Source organism: Bison bison, unplaced genomic scaffold (genome assembly GCF_000754665.1).
Source record: "Bison bison bison isolate TAMUID 2011002044 unplaced genomic scaffold, Bison_UMD1.0 scf7180017864239, whole genome shotgun sequence".
NCBI lineage: Eukaryota > Metazoa > Chordata > Mammalia > Artiodactyla > Bovidae > Bison > Bison bison.
The window spans coordinates 8,024,788-8,049,466 of NW_011494811.1; the positions used below are offsets into that span (position 1 = coordinate 8,024,788).

Genomic DNA, 24,679 nt, shown 5'->3' on the forward strand with positions numbered 1-24,679 from the left:
ATCTTTCAATGCATTGAAATGTGTTATGAGTTAAAGGAAAGAGTGCTGTGAGCAGCTGGTGACTGCCTCCTATTGAGAAGGAAAGTTGTGATTACTGCAAAGGAAAATCTAATCCATCTTGCCCCAGTGCACTTGGTCTTCCAGAGCCAGGTGAACTACCTTTGACTGTTTCCCCAGGATTATGTCACCCACCAAGGTAACTTTCTTTTTCAATAGGCGATGTTAAGAAACAAAACAACACCCTTTAAGTTAATCACTTTTGGAAAATAGAGAACGGCTTTATATTCCAAGGCTTTGATGTGTTTAGTGGTTCCTGTAAGGCTCTGCCTCCCTTTTCATTTTGATTGACAAGACCTTTCCTATATATTTGAGCAATCAAGCAGCCCAGTCACAGAGGGTAGAGGCATTTACCCAGAGCAAACTTGTACCACTCACTGCGACTTTCCAAAATCTTGAGTACAAGTTTCAGCTTTACAGGCGAGTCAGCTCCAGTAAGATCAGGTAAGTGCTTCTCCATACAGGAACTTCATTCTGCCTGAGGGTAAGTCCAGAGAGCCTTGCTAAGGTGACAGGTCAGAAGTAGGAACTGGGAGATAAGTTTGGGAATAAATAACTCTGCAGTCTAAATCATAATGAATTGAGGGTGTTCTGCAAGTGGAGAGTCCACCCTCATTTCAGCATTCAGGTATGTCTGTCTGGTGGGCCAACCATGAAAGAAGTGATTCTGGCTCCTGAAAAAGCACAGGAAATGATCAAGACCCAGGAAAGACCCCGATGCTGGGAAAGGTTGAGGGCAGGAGGAGAAGGGGGCAACAGAGGATGAGATGGGTGGATGGCATCATCAACTCAGTGGACATGAGTTTGAGCAAACTCAGGTGGATAGTGAAGGACAGGGAAGCCTGGCATACTGCAGTCAACGGGGTCGCCGATTGAGTCACTGAACAACAATAACAGAGAGGATAGATAGTGGATTGGTATTTGAGTGGGGTTGTGTTTTAAATACCCCTGATGCTTTCCATCATTCAGATTTAAATTTAGTCACAGGATGCCTATTACAGTGGAGGCTTAGATCAAAGGGAATTTGTAGCAACTAGGACACATTTTTATCAATGGCCACCAAGTCGGATGTGAGGGCTGTTCTGCATATCCAAGTTTTATGGTTTTGTGCTGGGTGGGTTAGTAACAATACATATGGGGCATGCCATTATTATTTGTCTACCTCTCTCCATTTCTCATCCATGACACTGGAAATATAATTTCGAGTGAAGCATGTAGCATGATACCGAATACCTTGGATCTGAATAAAAATAATTCATGTGTGTTCATGTATCATGTTAGGATATGCATTACTTTCGGTGTTAGTCATATTCTGTATTCATTCTGAAGAGGTTATTGGAACAAACTTCTTTAATGCACAAATCCAGCAGTTGGGATACCATAAGGAAAAGCCTTAGGATACCCTTGGAGGGTTGGGTGTTTAGTGACCTGAAATTCTAAGGGCAATGTCCCTTTGATAGTGACCAACACATTATCCATGGAGGTTGTTGTTATTGTTCAGTTGCCTGGTCGTGTCCGACTATTCGAGACCCATGGACTGCAGCACACCAGGGCTCCCTGTCCCTCACCATCTCCTGAAGTTTGCCCAAGTTCATGTCCATTGCATTGATAGAGGTAGCTAGATCTATTAATAAATCCTCCTTCCTTTCCCTCTCGGAGGAACAGCATGAGGCTGGTGTACCTTTTTCTTGGCCCCATGACCCTCCTGCTCCTGGCTGGCTGTGGCTGTGTCATCAGCACCTCCAGTGAGAACCTGCGCACATTTGTGGGCTGTGCAGTGAGGGAGTTTACTTTTCTGGCCAAGAAGCCGGGCTGCAGGGGCCTTCGGATCACCACGGATGCCTGCTGGGGCCGCTGTGAAACCTGGGAGGTGAGTCCCAAAAGAGGCTTTGGTGGCAATGCCTTCATGTCGCTTGGACTGATTCTAAAGTACTCACTTAAAAAAAAAATTATTTCTTTATTTTTATTTTTGGTTGTGCTGAGTCTTCATTGCTGTATGCGGGCTCTCCCTGCTTGTGGAGAGAGGGGACCACTCTAGTTGTGGTGCGGGGGCTTCTCTTGTTGAGGATGAGGGGCCCTACGGTGTATGCTTAGTAGCTGTGGCACTTCAGGGCTCAGTTGCCCTGAAGCATGTGGGATCTTTCCAGACCTGAGATAAAACCTGTGTCCCATGCATTGCAAGGCAGATTCTTAACCACTGCACCATGAGGGAAGCCAAAGTATTAAAGTTCTTAATGAAATGAGATAGAGCTGGGATATCTATACTTTGTTATGGGTTAAACAAACAAAAAACAACTACTTGGAATCTTCCAAAAATAATCTGAAAGAAATATGATATTGCCCTTCTAACGAAGCATTGATAAAATTAATAATTTGATTGACATGCGTCTGTCTATTTGGGAATCATCTCTGGGAGGCCAAGATGTGCTGTTTTTCTGCCCATTTTACAGATGACATACAAGAATTCAATTGGTAGCTGACTGCAGAGTCATGCAAGGAGTCACTGGAAAGTTCAGAATAAACTCTTGGTTCACGCTTATAACCCAAACTCTTTCCTGTGTTCCTCCCCCTTTAAAATGCCAGCCAGTTACCAAGTAAGGCCCTAAGCTAAGCAGCAGGTGAGGACGTGTCCTCAGCCCCTCCTTCAGTGCCTTACCTTCAGCCCTGCTCTCTTCTGTTCCCCTAGAGTCATTCCTGGGTCCCTCAGGGATCATCACTGACAGATCTATTAAGGTTCTTCATATACAATTATATGCAGCTTTTTAAGAGACTGTACATTTAAAATGGGATAAAAATCTCAATCAAAGTTAGAATGCTTTAAGGTTGAGAGGAGATGTTTGAGGGGTGAGGAGATAGAGCGCCTTTCAGTACCCCGTAGGATCACACCATACAGTGACTGCTGCCTCTGCCCACTAGGGCCTGAATTGGTTCCTAATGAAGTACTAGCTCTGATTTTGTCACCCTGGCTCCAGAAACCTTTAATGATCACCCACTGCTGCAAATTCAGTAACTACCTTTTAAGGTCCTCAGCAATATGCCATCTGCCTATTTTCCCAGGCACTGTGCATATTATTAGCTCTGCCTGAGAGACTAGATTTTAAAGGTTTTAGTCAGTATTCCTCATGAAATCTTACTTTTGGTCCTTTTCTCATATTCCTGCTCACATTTATTCCTTGGTGCCTGTCTCCAGAACCAACTCCTCTAAGCCTTTTCTGACTCTTTGGTCAGCCCATGACCATCATCTACCTTTTTTGTATTATTTCCTTCTCCACCACACATTAGGTTTTAAGTTTTTTGAGTGGAGAGGTTCATTCTTGTGCTTTTCATGGCTCTTGTCAAAAGACGTGTATAAGCAAGGCATTCAATAAATGTTGAATTAAAAGGGATGAATCCCTTCCTGGAGTTATACATCTTCTCATCAAATTGAGCCCATTTAGAAGCCTGGTGGCTCAGATGGAAGAATCTACCTGTAATGCAGGAGACCTGGGTTCGAGCCCTGTGTTGGGAAGATCCCCTGGAGAACAGAATGGCTACTGACTCCAATATTCTTGCCTGGAGAATTCCATGGACAAAGGAGTCTGGTGGGCTACAGTCCATGGGGTCATAAAGAATTGGACACAATTGAGTGATGAACACTAAACTAGAAGCCCATGAGCACTATGAAAGGACACTGCTATTAGGAAAAATATCCTTCTATTCAGGGACTCAGAGAGCAACCTGTTATCATTTAGATAAAATTATGGCCCTATGATTGGAATTGGATTATGGTAATGAAACCTGTAACTTAAATGAAACAACTCCACCAAGTTAGCTTCATTTCCCCATTATTTGGGGGCTTGAGACATAATAACAAATGAAAATTCAGTTGTTGCAGATACTGTGGCTGTCACATGACATAAAAGTTATGTGAGAAACTTCCTTGTGTTCAGGGCGTGGCCTGGCAGTGCCTTCTCCTGCTCACAGCCTTGTCGAGGCTATTCGGAGCTCTTTCTGGGCTAAAATCTCAAACTACAATTTCCCTTTAATTGAACGCATCTTCTTTTCCCTTTATAAATCAACAAATGGCTTTAACTGGGTAGCGGTCACCCACAGAAGGTCAGGGGCTATGCTCTCACTGAAGAAATGAGACTATTAAAGAGCAGGACTCTCCTTAATGTCAGTCAGCTTTTATGTATGCCTTTATTGTGGTATGAAAATGGAGGCTATGTCTAGAAAGTAGATAAAAGAATGAGGTTTATTTTCCCCACAATCTGAAAGTTTCTGATTGATAAAGCACTTATTTTTGGTAACTTAACTGGGGAGCATGTCTGAAAATAAGGATATTCATGACGACACAGTGGCTGGATTTACTTTGAAGGTGGAACTATTGATGAAATTAGCCTTTGTTCTGGCCTAGGTTTAGGGTAGCTAGAGTTAGCAAATAACCAAACCAATCAAGCCAGGATGCCAGTTACATTCGAATGTCACATAAACAACCTTTTTTTTTTTTTTTTTTCATTTTGGTATAAGTCTATCCCATGCAATATTTGGGACATACTTATACTAAAAATTGCTGTTTATTTGAAATTCAGATTTTACTGGGTATCCTGTATTTTATTTGGCAATGTTGCCTGGGATTCCAGATTACTGAAGATAAGAGGACATGAAGCAAACTGAGAAAGGATAAAACATTATCTGAGAAATAGTAGGAAGAAGTTGATATTGAATTTAACTCTTCTACATGGTCCTCAATGAAGGCAAAGCCATATTCCCATGACATGCATGTAAGATCTGCATCCTGGACCTCCATTAAACATATTTCACTTGCCTGGGACAAATGAAAGTGCTGTCCTCTGAAGGCTTGCTAGTTATTATTTTTATATTACTTTCTTACTCTTGTAACTGCTCTGATAAGTACGATAGACTACACTTACTGAACGCTGACTTGGTGCTGGTCATCTACCGTCTTACCTTATTTCCACAACTATGCTGGGAAGTAGGTATTTTGTTTTACAGATGAGGAAACTGATTTTCCAAGGTCTCCAACAAGTGGCAGATCAGGGATTCAAGCCTACTAGGTCTGACTGCAGGATTTGAGATGCACGTAGGGCACTAAGGAATCTGCCTTGCTCTGTTTTCTTTTATTAATTCAACAGGTGGTTGTTGAATTTGCTTTCTACTGGAAGGGAAACAAGTAAAGAAATTAACAAGTAAAGAAATGAATAACAAGCTAATCTCTTATAGTGATGAGTGGTACCAAGAAAACGAAACAGGACGGTATGTTCTAACGGGTTTTCTGTTTTCTGCCTGTGGGGACAGAAGCCCATTTTGGAACCCCCCTACATCGAAGCCCATCATCGGGTCTGTACCTACAATGAGACCAAACAGGTGACGGTCAAGCTGCCCAACTGTGCCCCTGGAGTCGACCCCTTCTACAGCTACCCTGTGGCGGTCCGCTGTGACTGCGGGGCCTGCTCTACCGCCACCACGGAGTGTGAGACCATCTGAAGCTGGTGTGACCTGCAGACACAGCTGGAGGGCGCCAGGCTCACGGACACACCTGCATGGGCAGCATGAGCAGCTACACCCCCTGAATTCAAGGACTGTTTAATTTTGACCCCACCTATGCAGGAGGCTATACATCTCCCTTCTGCCCAGCTCAGGCACAAGGCTGAGGCAGCATACTTACGTTAAAAATGCAAAACAGCATTTGTGCCTTCCCTGACAAAATTTCTCTGGTTCACCCACTACAAATTAAATTTTCTTCACCTTGAGTCTCAGAACATAACTTGTATATCATAACCTGCCTCCAACATGGATTTATAGTAAGCCAATATTTTAAATGCTTTGGGCATAATTAGGAAATGGGGCTAGAAAAGCCTTTAAATTCTCATGTCTTATTTAATGACTGGTCTCCAACTAGATTTATGATCAAAGTGCCAAGAATTAATAAAAACCAACGCTTTAGTCCTCATGCCCTCCAAGAAAATCCAATTGCAGGCTCCCTTAGAACTTACTTTTCCTTTTAACTGAGGGATTACCAACACAAGATATAGAGACTGCTCAGATTAAAAAAGGGAGGGCAACAGTAGCTCAAATTGAAAGGTGTCTGGATTTAGGGGATTCTTTTCCCAAGAAAAATTCCTGAAGTCCCTTTTAGATCCTTGATAAAGAGACTACTTTGTGATTAAAAACAAACAAACAACTCAGAAAAAATATGTAATCAGAGCTATCACTTGATCTTAAAAATTTATGAAATTAAACTTATGCATTTAGACTCAAATGATACTCCCCCAAAGATATGTCCCAGATTATCCAAGTCACAAATATTCTTTACCACTGAGCATATTTTAAATTGTAGTTTTTTAAACTCAAAAGTGTTCTGTGTTTATAGGGGTAAAACTGCACTGCTGACTCAGAGGAAAAAGTCTGTGATTGTCTAGCTCTTTCCCTCTCTAAAATCTTACAGCAGCTGATTCTCTGTGACTTTTTTTTTTTTAAAAAAACACTCTAATGTTATGCAGGTGTCTTTAGTTCTGACATTTTGGGGGTTGAAATTAACCTCGTTCTTTTTTCACATTGCACCAGGAAAATCTATGTTAATGACAATAAAGCATTTCCTCTGTCTTTTGAATTCACGAAAACTTTCAAAAGTCTCTTTTGTCTTTAATGCACTTGGAATTATAACAACAATCACACTTAAAATGAATTGCAAGGTTATTTTTATTTGCACATTTAGGATGTCATATTCAGTAAGGAATACAGACAGATGACAGGGTACCATGAGTCCCAAAGGTGGCTCAATCTGTATTCTCATCCCTGGCATTTCATCACTAGAACCAGGGGCCCTCCTTGAATGAGGAATCAATGAGTCTCCATGAAAACAGGAAAGCAAATGTTAGGATTGATGATCTAGGATTGGGATGCTGAGGTGGACATCCCAGAACAAAGGGCATGAGCAAAATCCACCCAGCCTTCAGATCTGTTGGTAGATAAGAGGGTCACTCTAAGGTGAAAAGTATGTGAGTGCCTGCCGTTGCCACTGGGGTGGAGGAAGAGGATTAGGGATAAGACTGGATGGCTCCACTCAGGTGTTTTCAACCAATCCCTCAGAACTTCCATCAGGAGTTTCTGGGAGAAAGAGTTGCTTCTAAAACAAACTTAGGGGAAAAAAGCAGAAGCAGTAAGGGCTTGCCAGAATTTGAGAAAAAGTGACTGTAGCAGGTGGCATAGTGGTAAAGAATCCATCTGCCAGTGCAGGAGATGCAAGATACTTGGGTTCAATCCCTGGGTCGGGAAGATCCCCTGGAGAAGGAAATGGCAACCCTTTCTTGCCTGGAAAATCCCATGGACAGAGGAGCCTGGTGGACTACACTCCATGGGGTGGCAGAGAGTTGGACATGACTGAACATGCAGCATCTGTAAGGGTCCTGGTGGGAAACAAATAATATACTGCAGTGGGATGTTGAGTATAATTAAACGAAGAGGCTGTTTACAAACATGAAGACAGAATTAAGGAAACCAACTAGGGGGTGGTGAGACACTCTCAAACACTTGTGTGAAGCTGTGGGCAGCGTAGGCTGAAGGACCAGGAGAAAGTGATTTTCAGATCTCAAAGAGAACTGTAGGAGAGGAATTCTTTGACAGGGGTTGTGGTTTTTCATAGGAGGATGTGGCCGCTACCAGTATGAGGCCTGGGAGGGAGGAAGGTGGTTAGCAAATACTCTAACCTCACTCTGCTCCTGTGCCCTGATCTGCAAATGGGAAGGCAGAGAATTGGGGAACCCATTGGTTCAGCTCATAAATGTTGGCCACCCAATAAGCAGGTTGGAGAAAGGTGGGGAGTGAACCTAAGGGGGCCAATGGATAAAATCCCCAGAGGTATCTTTGGGAAACTTAGCCAGAATGCCATAGGTAGTAATACTGGCCTCGAGAGCCATAGGAGGTGCTATAGCAACACGATTACTAAGACTCTGCTGTGATGAATTGGGATGGGGTGCGTGTGGAAAGGTATGCATGGGTTAATACAACATCGACAACATCTGAGAGATGTGGGAAGCATGGTAATCATCAGGACTGTAGGGACTGATTGGTTGTTAAGTGCAATCAAAGTACTTGGGGCTTGGCATGAAAGACACATTTGAGGAGATTCTCTTCTCCTGAAGGTGGAGGGCAGAAGGTGCTGAAAACCAGGCCTCAGGCCTAATCGGATAAGTTGAACTGAGGAGTTGAATCATCAGAAAGGCTGAGTCTCTCACCCTGGCAATCTCCTGTCCTTAAGTTCCTCACAGGGAAATAGTGGGTCACAGAGACTGCAGTGGGGACCACCCCTGGGTGAGCTTGAGGTTCCCTCACCAAAAAGGCTGTTCCTTCTTCCTAGAGGAGGCCAACCTCCTGGTGCTCGGAGACCAGGCTGAGGCCCCGTCCAAGGAGGCTGCTTTACACACCACCCACAACCCCTCATTTATTCTACGTGGCTGATTAGGGTCAAGACTCAGGGTGATCCGGCTGGGGAAGGACATTCCTTCTGGTGGGAGGAATGAGATTTTCCATTGAAGGAACCTCGGGACTTGACTAAAGCAGACAGGGATCAGGGAAATGTGCTTGGGAATGGATCTTGAGAATGTGAGATGGGATGAAGGAGAGGGTGGCAGAATATAAGCCTGTATATATCTCTGGTGGTTCAGTGGTAAATAGTCCACCTGCAATGCAGGAGACCTGGGTTCGATTCTTGAGTCAGGAAGATCCCCTGGAGAAGGGAATGACTGCCCACCCCAGTGCTCCTGCTGGGGGAATTCCATGGACAGAAAAGCCTGGTGGGCTAAAGTCCATGGGGTCACAAAGATTTGGACACAACTGAGCGACTAACACTTTCTCACTTTAAGAAGAGCTTCTTGGGCATCCTCACAAGGGCACCTGGATTTCATTCCAGTGTGTGTTTGGGCTGGCTCCCTAAATCTTGGGGGAAATGGTGGAGTACATGAATGAAGAGAAGATGCCAGACTGTCCTGGCAGAGTATTTGAGGACTAAAGCCTCAGAGAGGGGCCCTGATATGTTCACCTGGAGAGTTCAGAGGATCCTCCCTTCATTAAAGCGATGAGGAAGGCACTAGTGAGGGGCTTCTGTGACACAGAAAAGCTCAATAGCGGCTGTCTTTGTAGACCAGGGTTGATGGGCAGGAGAAACTGGGCTTCCTGGTCTCAGCAGAGGTGAGAGGGGTCTGGAACAGCAGAGATCTGGTGGTGACATGTAGCTGCCAGAGGCGAGGTGGACGTGGTTGCCATAACAGGAGGAGGGTTCTGATCCACAGGATCTGCGGTGCTGGAGAGGAGTCCACCGTGTTCCTAGTCCGTGGTGTTCCAACAGCTTCTGCGGTAAATATTTATTATAATCAGAAATGTTATTAATGAAAAGGAGGAAAATGTCTGTCTGTGGTAAACTTAATTTTTTTTCCAAATCTCCTCTTCCCTTTTCCTGTGTGCCTCTTTGTCATTCTCTTTTTCTCCCTCCTTTGCTTCCACAGTATTTATGAATTCTAATTTTGTGCAAAACATTATGTTTGGAAGTGCAGATATAAATATTGCTACCATTTATGGATTTCTTATTATAAACAGGACCCTTTATATATATATTTAAACTTTTAATTTTTATTGGGATATAGCTGATAAGGAAACAATGTAATAGTTTCAGATGAACAGTGAAGGAACTTAGCCATGCTTACACATGTATCTATTTTCCTCCAAACTCCTCTTCCATTTAGCCTTCCACATAACATTGAGCAGAGTTCCACACGCTATACAGTAGGGCAGGACCCTTTATATTAATTCTTTGTAATCTTTTGTCAACTGTGCTCATAGGCATTGTTATTGCCGAAGCATTGTTAATGCCATCACCATTTTACAGATGATGAAACCAAAGCTCAGAGAGGTCAAGTAACCTCCCCAAGATCAGACAGCTGATTGGCAGCACATGCCAGGTTTCTCTGACCCAGAACCAAATTCTTTCCATTGGAGCACGATGGGCCTTTTGGAATGTTTCTTCTGAGTTGTTCTCGCCTGGAGAAGTCTTTGAATTTATTGATGTCAGACTCTCTCTCACCATTGATTAGCATGTCTGCTGCCTGTCCTGGAGGTAGCTCAGTGCAAGCTTGGGTTGTTTTATGGAGACTGTAGTTTTTCTCTAGTTTCCTTTATTAACCTCTAGCAAGATAGTGCTTTGCTATAACTCAAACCAAAGTTTGTAACAGGAGGGATTGAAAGAGAAAAGGAGCAGAGCCTCAAAGGGAAATTCAAACAGACTGCTGTAGAGATGAAGGTGGTATGCCCTCGGCTGATCTCCCGGGCAGCGTGAATGGTGCAGAGATGGTGGTCCATGCCTATTGGTGGGGGAGGGGCTCTAGACAAAACTGACTCCCAGCAACTCCTTACTCTTGGAGACATGCTTATTTTGCAACTAACAAAAGGTAAGGAGAAGGGGAATTTCCTAGATTTTTCCCCCCCATAAGAGTGTTTTTCAATGGAGAATGTAAATACACACATTCTACTTCTGGGCTTATTAGTTGTGCTGATTGAATTCACGTTTTCCTTCTTCCCTTGATCAGGAAATGAATGAGCCACCACAAAAGCACCAAATTCTGCTGTAGTGACTCAACTCTTCAAATTAATTAGGTTTTTAATATAATAAAAAATTTTCTGAGATAGTAAATAAACTGTACATCTAATCAAAAATAATGTGGCATTGATAAAAAATAAATTGCATTTCATCAACTTTTCCAAGAGGACTGATTATCTTTTTCATTCAGGAGACATTTTCTTAAAAATAATATGTACCTTTTTGGTTTTCTCCAACGTGTTAAAGCAACTTATGAAGAAGTAACTTTAAAAGGATTCTTTGGAAAATTCTAAAAATTTTATTTGCTGCTGAAAATTTCTACTAGAGAAACAGTTTGCTTCTTATTGGTGAAATGAATCTTCTGGCATTTTCTTTTATAATGATCTCCCTTTGTTTTAACGAACAGGGTTGTTTGGAATTGTGTACAGGGAGATCTAAAAGGCTCAGTGGCTGGTTGTTGTGGTCCTGGAGTATCTGAAGGGGATGTTAAAGACCTCTGAGGAGGTAGGTGATGTCTAACAACAGAGGAAAGAAATAGAAAAAGGATGAGAGAAAGCAGAGCAGGTGTGCAGCGTTATAACCGGTGGTGTAAGTAGAGACTTGTTCCAATGTTAAGGGGTTTAGAGGGATTATTCCAGTCTCTGTTCCAGGTCCTCATTAGCAGGAGAAAAGTAAACATTTCCTAAGCTCTTTGGCTTTATTTTTGACTCTAAGTTCCTCTGACTGTAGTTCTTTAGCATACTGAATAATCGAGTTAAAAAAAAAAAAGGCTTCCTGATACACAAGATTAATTATATGCTTTGACCTTGACTGTGGGCCATCAGGGTTTCCGGAAAGTCATTCAAACCCCCAAAGACACACACACCCTTCTTCAAAAGAGAAAAAAACATTTTGCTTTAACAAAGAATATCAATGAGGGCTTGATCTCTGGGTCGGAAGATCCCCTGGAGGAGGGCATGGCAACCCACTTCAGTATTCTTGCCTGGAGAATCCCAGGGACAGAGGAGCCTTGTGGGCTACAGTTCATAGGGTCACGAAGAGTTGGACACCACTGAAGGCGACTTAGCATGCACTCACACATCAATATATTACCAAGATGATAATTGTAATTTTTTTTGGTGATGCTCAAGGTATGATTACCAGCAAGGAATAAATATAATATCCCTAAGTCATAAATAATGAATGACTTAACTTGAAAGAACATTTATTCACAAACTCTTGTTGTTTAGTTACTAAGTTGTGTCCAACTCTTTTCTAATTCCAAGGACTGTAGCTTGCCAGGCTCCTCTGTCCAAGGGATTTTCCAGGCAAGAATACTGGCATTGGTTGTTATTTCCTCCTTCAGGAGATCTTCCTGACCCAGGGATCAAGTTTGCATCCCCTGCTTGGGAGGTGGATTCTTCACCCCAGGGCTTACCTGGGAAGCCTACAATAAACTCCCTATATATACAATAAAGGATACTGATGAATTATTAATAGTCATTATCTCTATGAAGTACACATACAGAATTATACAATTGAAGTGGAAATTTAATCCTGTGAGGTTCCCAGTTCTTTGCATAGGAAATGCATGAACAGATCACACTTCCTTGACCTCACTTTGTTGCTCATGCAGAGGTTATCAATACATGGAGAGGTGCACCCTTGAAGGAAGGTGCTCTAAGCTTCTAGGCTGTTCTGAACCCCCATCTTCCATTACCCTCTTGGCATCTGCATATCAAAACTAACATATTTGGAGGGACCGATTTTACTGAGTGGAATGATGACATCCAGCATTTTCAACTATGTTGGAAATGGTTTTAAAAGGAAGATTTTGCTCAGCTTTTAGCTCCTGTTTGAGCAAGCTGAGGATGCTAATGCTAAAATATCTCCCCACTGAAACATAAACATTAGTTAATGAGAAAGTCCAGCTGAAATCAGTGGCAAATTTCAGCATGAACAAAATCTGAGCCACCTTCGAGACGAACCAAAAGGAACTAATGTACCGTAATTTCACTCAGGCCTCTACGCTGCAGGCTGCTGGCCAGCGGAGTAGAAGCAAGTAGGTTGTGACCAGAGGCTTCTCTCCTTCAGCACTTGATTATTTCAATGTGCTTAATTCAGTAGAGAACTTTCCAATTTCTTGGACTGGGATTTTGTTTTGCAGTTGCAATAAAGGGAGTGAGAATCAGACATTTAAAAATTATGATAAGTAAATGGATTCTTAAAGAGAGATTGATTGTTGTTGCCAGTGTCCTTGCCCTATTAGTTTCTTATGAGGAAGAGAAAACAGGCTCTATTTTGTGGCCTGGGGAAGGGAGTGAATGGGTGGGGGTGCAGGGCCCTAGGAGGATACACAGCCCGTTTTGTAAGAAGTGCTTTTTGGCAGCTTGCACCAGTGGTTATGAGTAAGAGGCTGCAATAATGAAAATCATCTTTAGTAAGATTCTGTTTTTGGATTTGGCTAAACTCTTCCAAGAATGCTAGCTGCTTTGGGTAGTCAAGCTGCTTCCAGATGTAAAAACTGTCCCAATTTAAAAGCTGTACCCAATTTAAGGATATCTTGGGACACAGGTGGTTCTTGCAGCCTTGAACGTGAAGGAATAGATGACTGACAGGACCAGAATCAGAGCCGCAGGGGGCAGAAGATGGTCCTTTCCAGAGGAGATGGTCCCTTAGCGATGGGATCTGCATAATAGCATCAGTTGCTTATTCTGGGATAGAATCACTGATATTATAGCTGGGAAATTAGTAGGCCATTTGTAGGTACAAAAGAAGTGATCCTTGTGCACTTTCTTTGTTTGAAAGTAGGTATGACTTGCCTTCAGGTCTTCTGGAGCAACAATGGAATGTGAATAAGATAAGAGGCTTAAGCATGTGTGTGTACAATTTTGAATTTTTAAAGGGCTCTTGTACACGAGGTGGGATATGGGCGGAGTTAACAAAGCATGGTCCCCTGTGATGTTTAGTAAAAATGTGTTGAATAGGTGATGACAATTCTGGTCTGTGCTTAGAGCAATAAACATCTAAATCAGGGGGATGCCCTTCATAGAGGTCAAGTTGTAGTCAATCCTTATTCTGGCCTCTAGAGAACTGTCTAGAATATTATCTTAAACAGTGAAGAATGAAATTTTATGCCTCAGAAACTTGTTTTATCTTCATTTTATAAGTTTATAATGTTACATGATATAAATCTTTCTTATTTCTTGATGGAAAATCATTTTGGAGGTTTTTTCCTCTCCCTTATAAATGCCAGAAAGACTTTCGGAAAAGAAGTTCTTGAGATTTATCAGATCTTTCAAACCAGATGCTGCTTTTCTGCTCTGGATTCCAAAACATGCTGTTTCTTTTACTGCAGCTGGGAAGCACATGAAAAGCAAAAGAAAGGACTTCTGAAAGTCTTTTTTTTTCCATCAAGTAAAAGTGGACAACTCAAATATTAGCCTAAGATAGCATCAGAGAGACAGGTGAAGCCGATGGTTTCATCATCTGGCAGCTATATGTTTGAGTGTAAAGACTAATGATAAACTTGGTTGTCTCATAGGCCAGTTTTCTCAAATTTCAAAGTGCACATAAGTCACCTGGGGTCTTATTAAAATACAGCTTCCGATTCAGTAGGTCTGGCCCAGGACTGTGCTTCTATAGTCCTAACTAGCTCACAGGTTGTGCCCATTCTGTTAGTCCCTGGACCTCACTTTGAGTACCAAATTTCCCATTCTAACAGAGGCTAGAGAAGGCAGTTTTCTTGAGTGGCTGGCGAGGTCACCCTCAGATAACCCAGAAATGAGAGTAGGAAAAAAGACTGTATAATGAATTGAAGTCAAAATACAGCACAAGATAAACTTCAAGGTTATAGTACAGGAAATGGCATTTTGTTAATTACCAAAAGTGTACACAGGATAGCCATTACAAAGAAGCAGATGGTAAGAAAGCCAGTCTGCAAGCAGCTCAGCCATGCTTCCCGTGTCTATCATTTTCTCTGTTGAGATTACCTGAGGAGGAATGTGGACTGTTTCCATCGGGATAAAATGCTCCTGAGATGTACTTACACAGCAATTACTGTGTACTCAGAGCAAACAAAACAATTTAAGGCAGGTAACGAGAAGAATGCAGAATTCATTAACCGTCTGCCCACAGCCCCTCTGTGAGAAAAAAATCCGATTGCTTACAAAAATTGATTTAAAAAAATAGCAGGTGGTGGCACTTTCGGGTGTGTCCCAAACATACTACCTGCTATGAAAGAGTTTCTGTTTTTTCTTTAAAGAATTAACATGTTGATGTAGGGCAAAACCAATACAATATTGTAAAGTAATTAACCTCCAATTAAAATAAATAAATTTATACTAAAAAAATAAAGAGGCTTCTGGAAAAAAAACATAAAATATTCAGCAGGATATTACTTTTAAATAAATCTTTTAAAAGGTTTTTTAAAAAAAGAATTAACATAAAATAAAAAAGACTGATTTGTTCAGGGTCTCTGGGAGGTGAAACATGCTTCCAGGCGAGACTTGGCTCTGGGTCTTAGGGACCCTCTCCTCAAATTACTCTGGACATCACATCCCTAAAACACTGATCAGCCCCTGTTCATCCATGATAACTCCATATACCGAGAGTCTTGGAGGACATGGCTGAAAATACAACAAAATTATACCAGCTACATATCATAAAGTTTTTGAGTCATTGCAGAACTCAGAACAAAATGAAATTTCCATGGTAGAACATGTTTAAAACACGCACAAAATGACTCTAGATTTTACCAGAATATTCCCTAAGGAGGGAAAAAAAAAACATAGATTGTGACTGAGATTAATCATGCAGCTTTTCCTCTAATTTCTTGTAGTGGAAGTTAAATGCCAAGAACTTTTACTGAACTTGCATCCCACAAATTCACAGATGAACCAATCCCAAGGAGGAAAAAAAAAAAGCATAGATTGTGACCAAGATTAATCATGCAGCTTTTCCTCTAATTTCTTGTAGTGGAAGTTAAAAGCCAAGAACTGTTACTGAACTTGCATCCCACAGATTCACAGATGAACAAATCCCTCCTTGACTCATTCCTGTCCTAACCCCAAGAGATCTCCCACGAGCAGCGCTGAGCCTCTAATGCTCAATGAGCTTGTGTGTAGAGCTTGATGCTTTAATTTCCTTTTTGCTCTTTGTTGACCATGGAAGCACCATGAATTGTTGCCTTGCCTCATATTTTTGTACTCTGTCATTGCTGTTGTGCATTTTATTTTTTAATTTTGGAGTTTAGAAATGTTTTATTTTAGAAAGGTAACACCATTGTCCATTTTAAATGCAATCTTTCTATTTAGAGTTATTCCCGCCAAGATAAATAAATATTCTTCATACAAGTAACTGTCTTTCCAGATATCCCACAGTCATCCTTTTCAGGTTTTAAGTCATGTTCATTTTCAACGAAACTTTCAAACTGATTTATTCACTCATAGTTCTTGGTAAGTTTCCTTTGCCTGCCCGCTCCATGTTAGAAGGTTTGAGGAGGATGAATAAGAAGGTTTGAAGGGAAATGACCTCAGAGGAGGTTTGAGAGAGATGACCTGCTTGGCTAGTAAAGACCCAGAGAGCGCTGTCCAGCACTTCATCCATTTTTAATGAATCACGAGGTGGTATTATCTAGGATTATTACACAATTAATTCTGTTGGCTGATTCTGCTTTGAGACCCAGAAACATAGAATGCTCTTGATGAGAATGGCCCTGCTTTCTTCCCCCATGGCTCTGGAGACCAGGCAGAAGTTGGTGATTCTCCAGGAGGATTGTCAGATATGTGTTTTTGCCTCCTGTTTGGTTTTAGGTTTTCCTCCCTTCTCTAAATGTTTCCTTTTTAAGAGTACCTAACTTTCTTCGCAAGAAGTTTGGTTTCCCTGACCTCTCTCACTCTCTCTTTTTCTGTTTCTAATGGTCCTTGAAATGAAATGTTTTCTTGAGTTTTCCTTTGTACTTGGGCAGCCTACTCAATGACTCTTAAGAGAATAGCTAGTGACCTGTGGTTTTCTCTGCAGAAGAGAATGCACATTTTGTATTCTGGCCTCTAAACATAGGGGTAGATTTAAAAATGAAGACATAAGATCATCTCCAGCACGGTGTCAAACATTCCTTTAAAGCTAAACCTTGATTTTTAATCTTCCATCACTTTGGTCTTATGGATGAATCTGCGTTTGTGAAAGCAATCAGTTCAGTCAGTTCAGTTGCTCGGTCGTGTCCAACTCTTTGCGACCCCATGAATCACAGCACGCCAGGCCTCCCTGTCCATCACCAACTCCCAGAACACTGCCTCTTTAAAGGCTGACCTCAAATTATATTGGAGAAGGAAATGGCAATCCACTCCAGTATTCTTGCCTGGAAAACCCCATGGATGGAAGAGCCTGGCAGGCTACAGTCCATAGGGTCACAAAGAGTTGGACACAACTGAGCGACTTCACTCAAGTTATATATTTCTTCTTGAAGACCCTCTACTTCGTGAGGTTATAGGAACCAGCACTCTTAATGATGATATTTATGTTATTTTCACATTCTGGGTTTTATGAAAGCTGTGTGTATGGCTACATGCACTTCATCTGGTACTTCTCTTCTCTTACAGACCAGAAATCTTCCAAAAGGTTCTTTGTATGTCATGATCAGACATATTGAAATCTCAGTACCAAATCTCTCTTCCTGTCATATGTGTGTGACAATTTTTGATTTCCCAGTTTAGTGCTTTCTTGTTGAAAGTGCTGCAGTTACTGCATTCAGCAATTGCTCTTTGGGTATAAATTTTCTTGGCAGAAAGCAGCCCAGAGTTCTACTGTTAACATGGTTCTGACTTGGGTCTTCCAAATAAGTCCATTAATTCTACCAAACAACCAATCATCTGATTGAAAAAAAAAATCTGTCAAACTAGCTACCTGATCAAGCCATGAAATTGAGATTATATTACACTGTACATGTATATCTTATTATAGTGGCCCACATCATATATTTGAAATATGGTTAGGATCTATAGGATAAACAGATGCAACTCAGGTAATATACCTACAAAACTCCAACTTAATATGTTGATAATGAGTAGATTCTAGTATGAAAGTGAAGTGTTAGTCACTTAGTGGTATCCAACTCTGCAACCCCAGGGACTGTAGCCCGCCAGACTCATCTGTCCATGGAATTCTCCAGGCAAGAATACTGAAATGGGGGACTTCCCTGCTGGTCCAGTGGTTAAGACTCTCAGCTCCCAATGCAGGGGGCCCAGGTTTGTTTCCTGGTCTAGGAACTAGATCCCACATCTGCAACTAAGGCTTGGTGCAGCCAAATAAGTGAATAAATATTAAAAAAAAAAAAAAAAGAATACTGAAATGGGTTGCCATTCCTTTTTCTAGGGGATCTTCCTGACCCAGGGATTGAACCCAGATCTCCCGCATTGCAGGCAGATTCTTTACCATCTGAGCCACCAGTATAGATTACAGTATGGAGATGAAAGGCACTTGATGGGAAGCAGAACAGCTGAGATCTGTCCAGCTTTGTCACAACATATCTCTTTTAACTCATCTGGGCTTGTATTTTCTCATCTGTACAATGAGGAAATTGGATTATAGCTTCTTCTATCTCAGAAAAGTCAAGACTACACCTTCAATAGCGATCTGTTGCCCCTTCTTGACTTTGAAGATGGTGTAGACCTTTAAAGGGTCCTTGTTGAGATTTCTATGTCTTTCAATCTTTGGTTTCAGAATATAGTTTTATTCAATTTTATGGCAGAAAACTTTTTTTTTTTTAGAGACATAAACTACCTATTGCCATGAAACAGGGAATACGTGATTAATTTGGTGGAATGACATGAACTCTTTTAGATTGCTTTGTTCTTCATTATTTTATTCAACAAGTAGCTCCTAAAACCTCTAAGCGCCTGGGCTCCACACAGACACTGTCTCTCCAGGTTCTGGTTCTAGGCAAGAGAGAGATCTCCCACTATGAACAAGTTAATCTCTGTGGCCCATTAGGGAGGTGATGACCTGGGGAACCATTTGCCTGTTGAGTGCACACATCTGGAAAATTCTCCTTGGCAGAGCAAACACACTGTTCTCAATTTTTCATCCACATCAGTGAGGAGTGGCTCTTTAGCAAGACATAAGGAGAAGGCAGTGGCACCCCACTCCAGTACTCTTGCCTGGAAAATCCCATGGACGGAGGAGCCTGGTAGGCTGCAGTCCATGGGGTCGCTAAGAGTCAGACACGACTGAGCAACTTCACTTTCACTTTTCACTTTCATACATTGGAGAAGGAAATGGCAACTCGCTCCAGTGTTCTTGCCTGGAGAATCCCAGGGACAGGGGAGCCTGATGGGCTGCTGTCTATGGGGTTGCACAGAGTTGGACATGACTGAAGCGACTTAGCAGCAGCAGCAACCATACAATAATGTAACAAAACCAGGTAACGGCACTTCATTTATTATAGGGCTAAATGCTCATTATTGTTTGTAAAGGATGAACTCAAAGTCTGCAGAGTTACAGTTTATACATGGTTGATTTCCATTTACAAAGAGAGAATGTCCTTGTTTTCTCTAAATGTCAAGCTTTGACTTACAAAACTCCCGTTTTCTTTTAGGTGGGGTGTGTGTGTATTCAAGAAAATGTTCAGCAACTAGACGGGGGAGAAGAGAAATAAAACTTGAAATATAGAAGAGAGGAAAGCACATTTCAAAAATTTCAAACAAACAAAACCCAAAAAACTAGGGAGGGTGTCACGGAAGGTCTTCACAGAAAAGACCAATACTGTATGCTCCTTTTTAAATGTGCTTCCTCCAGGAGCATAAAGAACTAGAAAGACTGGATTTTTCCAACAGGAGTGTGAATCTAGAAATTCTTAAACTAAAATTCGTGTAATTTCATGCTGCAAAGAGGCACTTTGCTTATGCAGTTGAAATAAAAATAAAGTGCCTACCTGGGTGTTTCCAGGATAACTGTAAGCAAATAAGACTAATTAGAAGCCTTCACAGTCTCTAATTAAAAGCTAGGAAATAAATCACTCTGAGATACAAGAATCCCTGGATGTTTGGAAGAGTCTCTTCCCCAGGGCCAAAGTCCCTGTTCCATAGAGCACATCATTTTGGAAGCAGGGCATAGATGGATCCAGAGCTTGGTAATCACGGATATAGACCAAAATACACATTTGGGACAATGAATACAGGAAATAGGGAGGGGCAATATTTTAGTACCAGTTATACTTGGAAAATATCCTTTAAAGAGAATGAATGAGAACTCCCATGGGACAAGCTGAGAAGCACTTTCAGTTGAAGTGAGAGGGAAAATTGAGGCACTTTGGCTTAACCTTTGCAACTTTTTTACATCCTATGATCAGATCCTTCTTTGGAATCAAGTTATTATTGGGCATGGGAAAGAGTGTGAAATCAAGAGAGGAAAGAGGCATACAGTGGGGAAGGGAGGAAGCAGGAAATTTCACTTTAACGAATAATAATTTTTTAAAAAGATAGGTCTGCCATATTCTCTTCCTAATCAGTTTGATTGAAAAGCAGAAATTCTACTTTCTTAAAAGCACAGTTCATTTGTAATTTTAAAGAGCCAACTCATTGGAAAAGACCCGGATGCTGGGAAAGATTGAAGGCAAGAGGAGAAGGGGGAGACAGAGGATGCAACGGTTGAATGACATCACTGACTCAATGGACATGAGTTTGAGGAAACTCTGGGAGATAGTGAAGGACAGGGAAGTCTGGTGTGCTGCAGTCCAAAGAATTGCAAAGAGTCAGACCTGACTTATCAACTAAACAACAACAATGACAATATAACGTGGAAAAAATAAAGTGACCAGTCAACGTAAGCATTTCTGGGGGTGAATTTTAGGCAACAAACGTGGACCTGCAACAGTTCAGGTGGTGTCTCTTTCAATCAGGTTCAGAAATTATGGCTTCACATATTTCCAAAAGTTTCAACATTTCCTTGTATCTTCTTACAGTCAGGCATTTAGAGGTACATGTTGGTTTTAATAGCTTTGGTAGAAACATGCTGAAAATAGGAATGAACATCAAAACCTTTTTCTTTAAGATAGTTTGGCATGGTTTTATAAGGCCTGAGTAAACTGGTAAATTAGTAATTTCTTAAAATAATACAAATTAACGTAAGACACATAGGAGAACAGCAGATTCAAGAAAAAAAGGTTAGTATCATATTCCCATGTTTTGTAAAAGACATCACGTAAGGCCACCAATACAAGAACCAAGTTCTTTTTTTTTTGGTTTTCCTATGATGATTTCCTATCAGCTTCATGCCCTTGGAAGGGATGATGGAAAACTCAAGATGGCCTTGACTTTGTTTCCCACGTGGTCAGGGTGGCACTGGCTGGGATCTGGGCTCAGCATTCTCGTGGAGTGTGCAACGTGGATGCTGCTGGCTGGTATGGAGGATGTGGCAGTTGGCTGATAGTGTGCTGTGCTTGGGAGGGCTCACAGGGCGGAGGGGCAAGCCTCTGGGTCAGGGACTTCCTCTCTGGTCATGCCCTCCTTTTGGCTTGAGCTGGGTCACAGAGATTGGCTGCCATTCTTACCCTTTGTGGGGTGGAGGTGGGTCTCAAGCCACCTCAGATAATTGAACAGCAGCTGTGACACTGGGAGCAGTGTTTCTTCTTTTTCTTGGGATGGAAAATGGTGAGGATTGCTTCATCAAAAACTGCTTTGAGACCTTTCTGGGTCAGGGCCGAGCATTCCAGGTAGCACTGTGCTCCGATCTAAAACACAAAGAGAGGCGTGAGAGGAGGAGAGAGAGAAAAGCACAGTGGTGTCTGCCCTCTGCCTAGCCAAGAGCTACTGCTGCTTGTCTCACAAACAGCCCAGGGATGGTTTGGATCACGTCTTTTCCTTCTGCGTTTCAACTCGCATCTGCTTTTCTTTTTGGTATTTTTACATATTTTGCTTTCTGACATTAACATTAAATGACTGTGGATTGCTTCTGATGAACAACAAATTTATTATAAGTATAAGAATATAAAACATAAAAATTAAGAGAGGATTCAAAACCAGTGATATGGTTTAAGTATTTTTTGTGAACATCAGGGTATGTGATGTTGTTTTTAGTACCTTCTCATTTGTATGCAGAACATGTGAATGTGGTACAAGTGAAATGAATTCCCTTCTGTGCATAGTAGGGCAGGGTGTCAACTTTCTTAATAAAGCTCATAGAAAGAGAGTGGTTTTATAGAGAGTGATATGATTTTATAGGTCATTTTTGATTAAAATGCACTTCTGACAAGGTATCTCTCAGCAAAGTAATATCTGATTGGTTATATTATTCAGTTTTAAGATACATTAAAAGGCATATTTTAAGCAGTTAAAAAACTCCCAAAACACAGAAAAATAAAGGTCATAAACCCTCTTTGTCAATATACAGTCTACGTGTATTTAAATGACAAAATATCTTGTGCTTGCCTAGGGCTTTATTTCAAAGCTTTTGATGATTTCATATTATGACATATTTGATAATCACAGATCCCTATGAGAAATATAAAAATTCAGGCCAGAGCTACAGATTCTCATTTTTAAAAAATTGCAGGTAGAGCAGACCATGTTTGGCAGTCAACTTCATGAGATAATTCATGTGAGCAAGACCTGGGGTTTTAATTGCTCCCAAGCTCAGTTCAGTTCAGTTCAGTTTAGTCGATCAGTCGTGTCTGACTCTTTGTGACCCCATGAATCGCAGCACGCCAGGCCTCCCTGTCCATCACCAACTCCCGGAGTTCACTCAGACTCACGTCCAGTATGAGCTAACAATTTAATGTGGACGTTTTAATATTAAGGACATCTGGAGAAATGCTTCTATTATATGCTTCACATTATAAGAATAACTGAAAAATTAAAGTGTATCCAGGAGAAGATGGATGGATGGAGGGCTCCCAGAAACCAACAGATAAATGACTAAAACAGGGTAGCAAAATCACATGCTGATTAGAGCCAGTAGCTTAGGTAATTAAGTAAAGCAGAGCTGGTGCCAGACAATAGGGAGAGGTGGAGACTGCGGCGTCCTGGGGGTGCACACCCCTCTAAGGCTGTCGGTCTACTTGGCTTTGGACAACCGTTGTCATGCAGGAATGTTGGTTCGTTGTTGCCATCTTTGCGTTTTTGAAGAGGACGTGGGCATTTTGATTTTAATTAATATTTACCAATTAAAAAACATTCTATTGGCCAAGCAAGACACGAATGTGGGGTGTCTTGGGCAGCAACCAGCCAATTTGTATTGCTTAAGGACATCCAGCTAGAAAGTGAACGAGCTAGACCTAGAATCTGGGTCACTTGATGACTGTTCTTTCCCTGGTTTCATGATGGAAATTCTGACCCTCATCACTCAACCCTGGTCAAGTTGACAATGAAATGAAGCTGCCCACTTGTTGGAAAGTCCACAGATAAGAAAACTAAGCATGAGGTGAAATTGTTCTGGTGGGGTCCAGATATGCACTTTTTTCCTATATGGTTATTGGTTACTGTATGAGCCAAAAAAATTCCCAAAGGAAGGATGTTACATATTGAAAATTTATTTTATGGTTTCACTTTGACCATGGTCTGGATTAGAAAATAGCTTTTTATATAATTAAAAACAATTGAATTTAAGAGAGGGATAGCGAAGTGAAGAAAGCTGAGAGTGGAAGAATTGATGCTTTTGAAGTGTGGTGTTGGAGAAGACTCTTGAGAGTCCCTTGGACTGCAAGGAGATCCAACCAGTCCATTCTAAAGGAGATCTGCCCTGGGTGTTCTTTGGAAGGAATGATGCTAAAGCTGAAACTCCAGTACTTTGGCTACCTCATGCGAAGAGTTGACTCCTTGGAAAAGACTCTGATGCTGGGAGGGATTGGGGGCAGGAGGAGAAGGGGACGACAGAGGATGAGATGGCTGGATGGCATTACCGACTCAATGGACGTGAGTTTGAGTGAACTCTGGGAGTTGATGATGGACAGGGAGGCCTGGCATGCTGCGATTCATGGGGTTGCAAAGAGTCAGACACGACTGAGCGACTGAACTGAACTGAGTGAAGTAAAAGTCACTCAGTTGTGTCCGACTCTTTGCGAACCCATGGACTATACAGTCCATGGAATTCTCCAGGCCAGAATACTGGAGTGGGTAGCCTTTCCCTTCTCCAGGGGATCTTTCCAACCTAGGGATTGAACCCAGGTCTCCCACATTGCAGGTGGATTCTTTACCAGCTGAGCCACAAGGGAAGTGAGGGATAAGGATTATAAGGATAAGGATCAGAAAAATTTTTCCTAATAATATCTTGAAATGTCATCTCTTACAGTTTGGGATTGTATTCGGGACTCAGTATTAACACATGTGAAAGGCACAGTGATTTTTAATGAATGTGTCTACTGAATGGTTCTTGTCAGTCATCCTGAAAAAAAGACCCAGAACATGCCATGGGCTGTTGTATCTAGAATACCTCCCCACTAAGATCTCAAGCCTCGACTGACTCTGGAAATTACAGGACAGCTGGACGGATCTGGGTTCACACGTGGAATTCTGGACCATCTGGTCCTGCAAGATGGGAGACTGCACATTTCCTCCTTCTCTTGTCTCTACCCACCCCCGCCACAGTGCTGCTAACAACTTATTAGAGTTTGCCTTTTGATGGTGCAAGAGGAGTCCAAACTTGTTCCCAATTCAGACATTTCTGAAGATAATCAAACAGTAGAACAAGGCATTATTGTGTAACTGGGTTAATATAGCATTATTTTGTACTGATAGTTACAGGAAAAGTAGCAAACAGATTTTGGGTGTGATTTGGGAGATATGTGTGAGAACCAGAACCTAGTTGTGAGGTCAGTATTACTAACCAAGGATCAGGCGCTCTAATGATCAGAGGAAGGAATTCATCCTGATGCAGGCAAGACTTATTCCCTAAAACACAGCCATGTTATAGGGACTGCTGGAAAAAAAAAAGTGTGCCCTCCAAGATGCAAAATGCAAAACCATCCCAGGGAAATATAGCCTCTTTTACAGCAGCAACTTCATCTGCCTCTTGGAGCAAAGGGACCTACACTGTCAAATATTTAGAATCCATCTGCAAGTG

At 41.7% G+C, this 24,679-nt stretch overlaps 2 protein-coding genes across 4 annotated transcripts in view; one reads left to right on the top strand and one right to left on the bottom strand.

Annotated features, from left to right (window-relative positions):
* The first annotated feature begins 1,723 nt into the window (after positions 1 to 1,723).
* GPHB5 (glycoprotein hormone beta 5) lies at positions 1,724 to 5,544 on the top strand. Its single transcript, XM_010846809.1, has 2 exons — positions 1,724 to 1,927; positions 5,356 to 5,544. Exons 1-2 carry the CDS (start codon positions 1,724 to 1,726, stop codon positions 5,542 to 5,544), a joined length of 393 nt encoding a protein of 130 aa, XP_010845111.1.
* A 1,862-nt stretch (positions 5,545 to 7,406) lies between these two features.
* Positions 7,407 to 24,679, bottom strand: part of RHOJ (ras homolog family member J) — a 107,508-nt gene continuing 90,235 nt past the window's right edge. Inside the window, exons 5-6 of one of the 3 annotated variants that reach the window (XM_010846812.1) lie at positions 21,174 to 21,353; positions 7,407 to 9,403 (exon numbers count right to left, since the gene is read on the bottom strand). In XM_010846812.1, the coding sequence (XP_010845114.1) occupies positions 21,207 to 21,353 (147 nt within the window). In that variant the 3' untranslated portion in view covers positions 7,407 to 9,403; positions 21,174 to 21,206. Of the gene's footprint in view, positions 9,407 to 19,047; positions 21,354 to 24,679 lie in introns of those variants that run through there. The other 2 variants (XM_010846811.1, XM_010846810.1) reach the window with 2 other exon arrangements.

Bases quoted from the DNA above. Each gene is read 5' to 3' on its own strand.
- GPHB5 (XM_010846809.1), top strand. From the start codon at position 1,724: ATGAGGCTGGTGTACCTTTTTCTTGGCCCCATGACCCTCCTGCTCCTG. The intron at 1,928-5,355 runs GTGAGTCCCAAA...CTGTGGGGACAG, and splicing joins GCCGCTGTGAAACCTGGGAG to AAGCCCATTTTGGAACCCCC.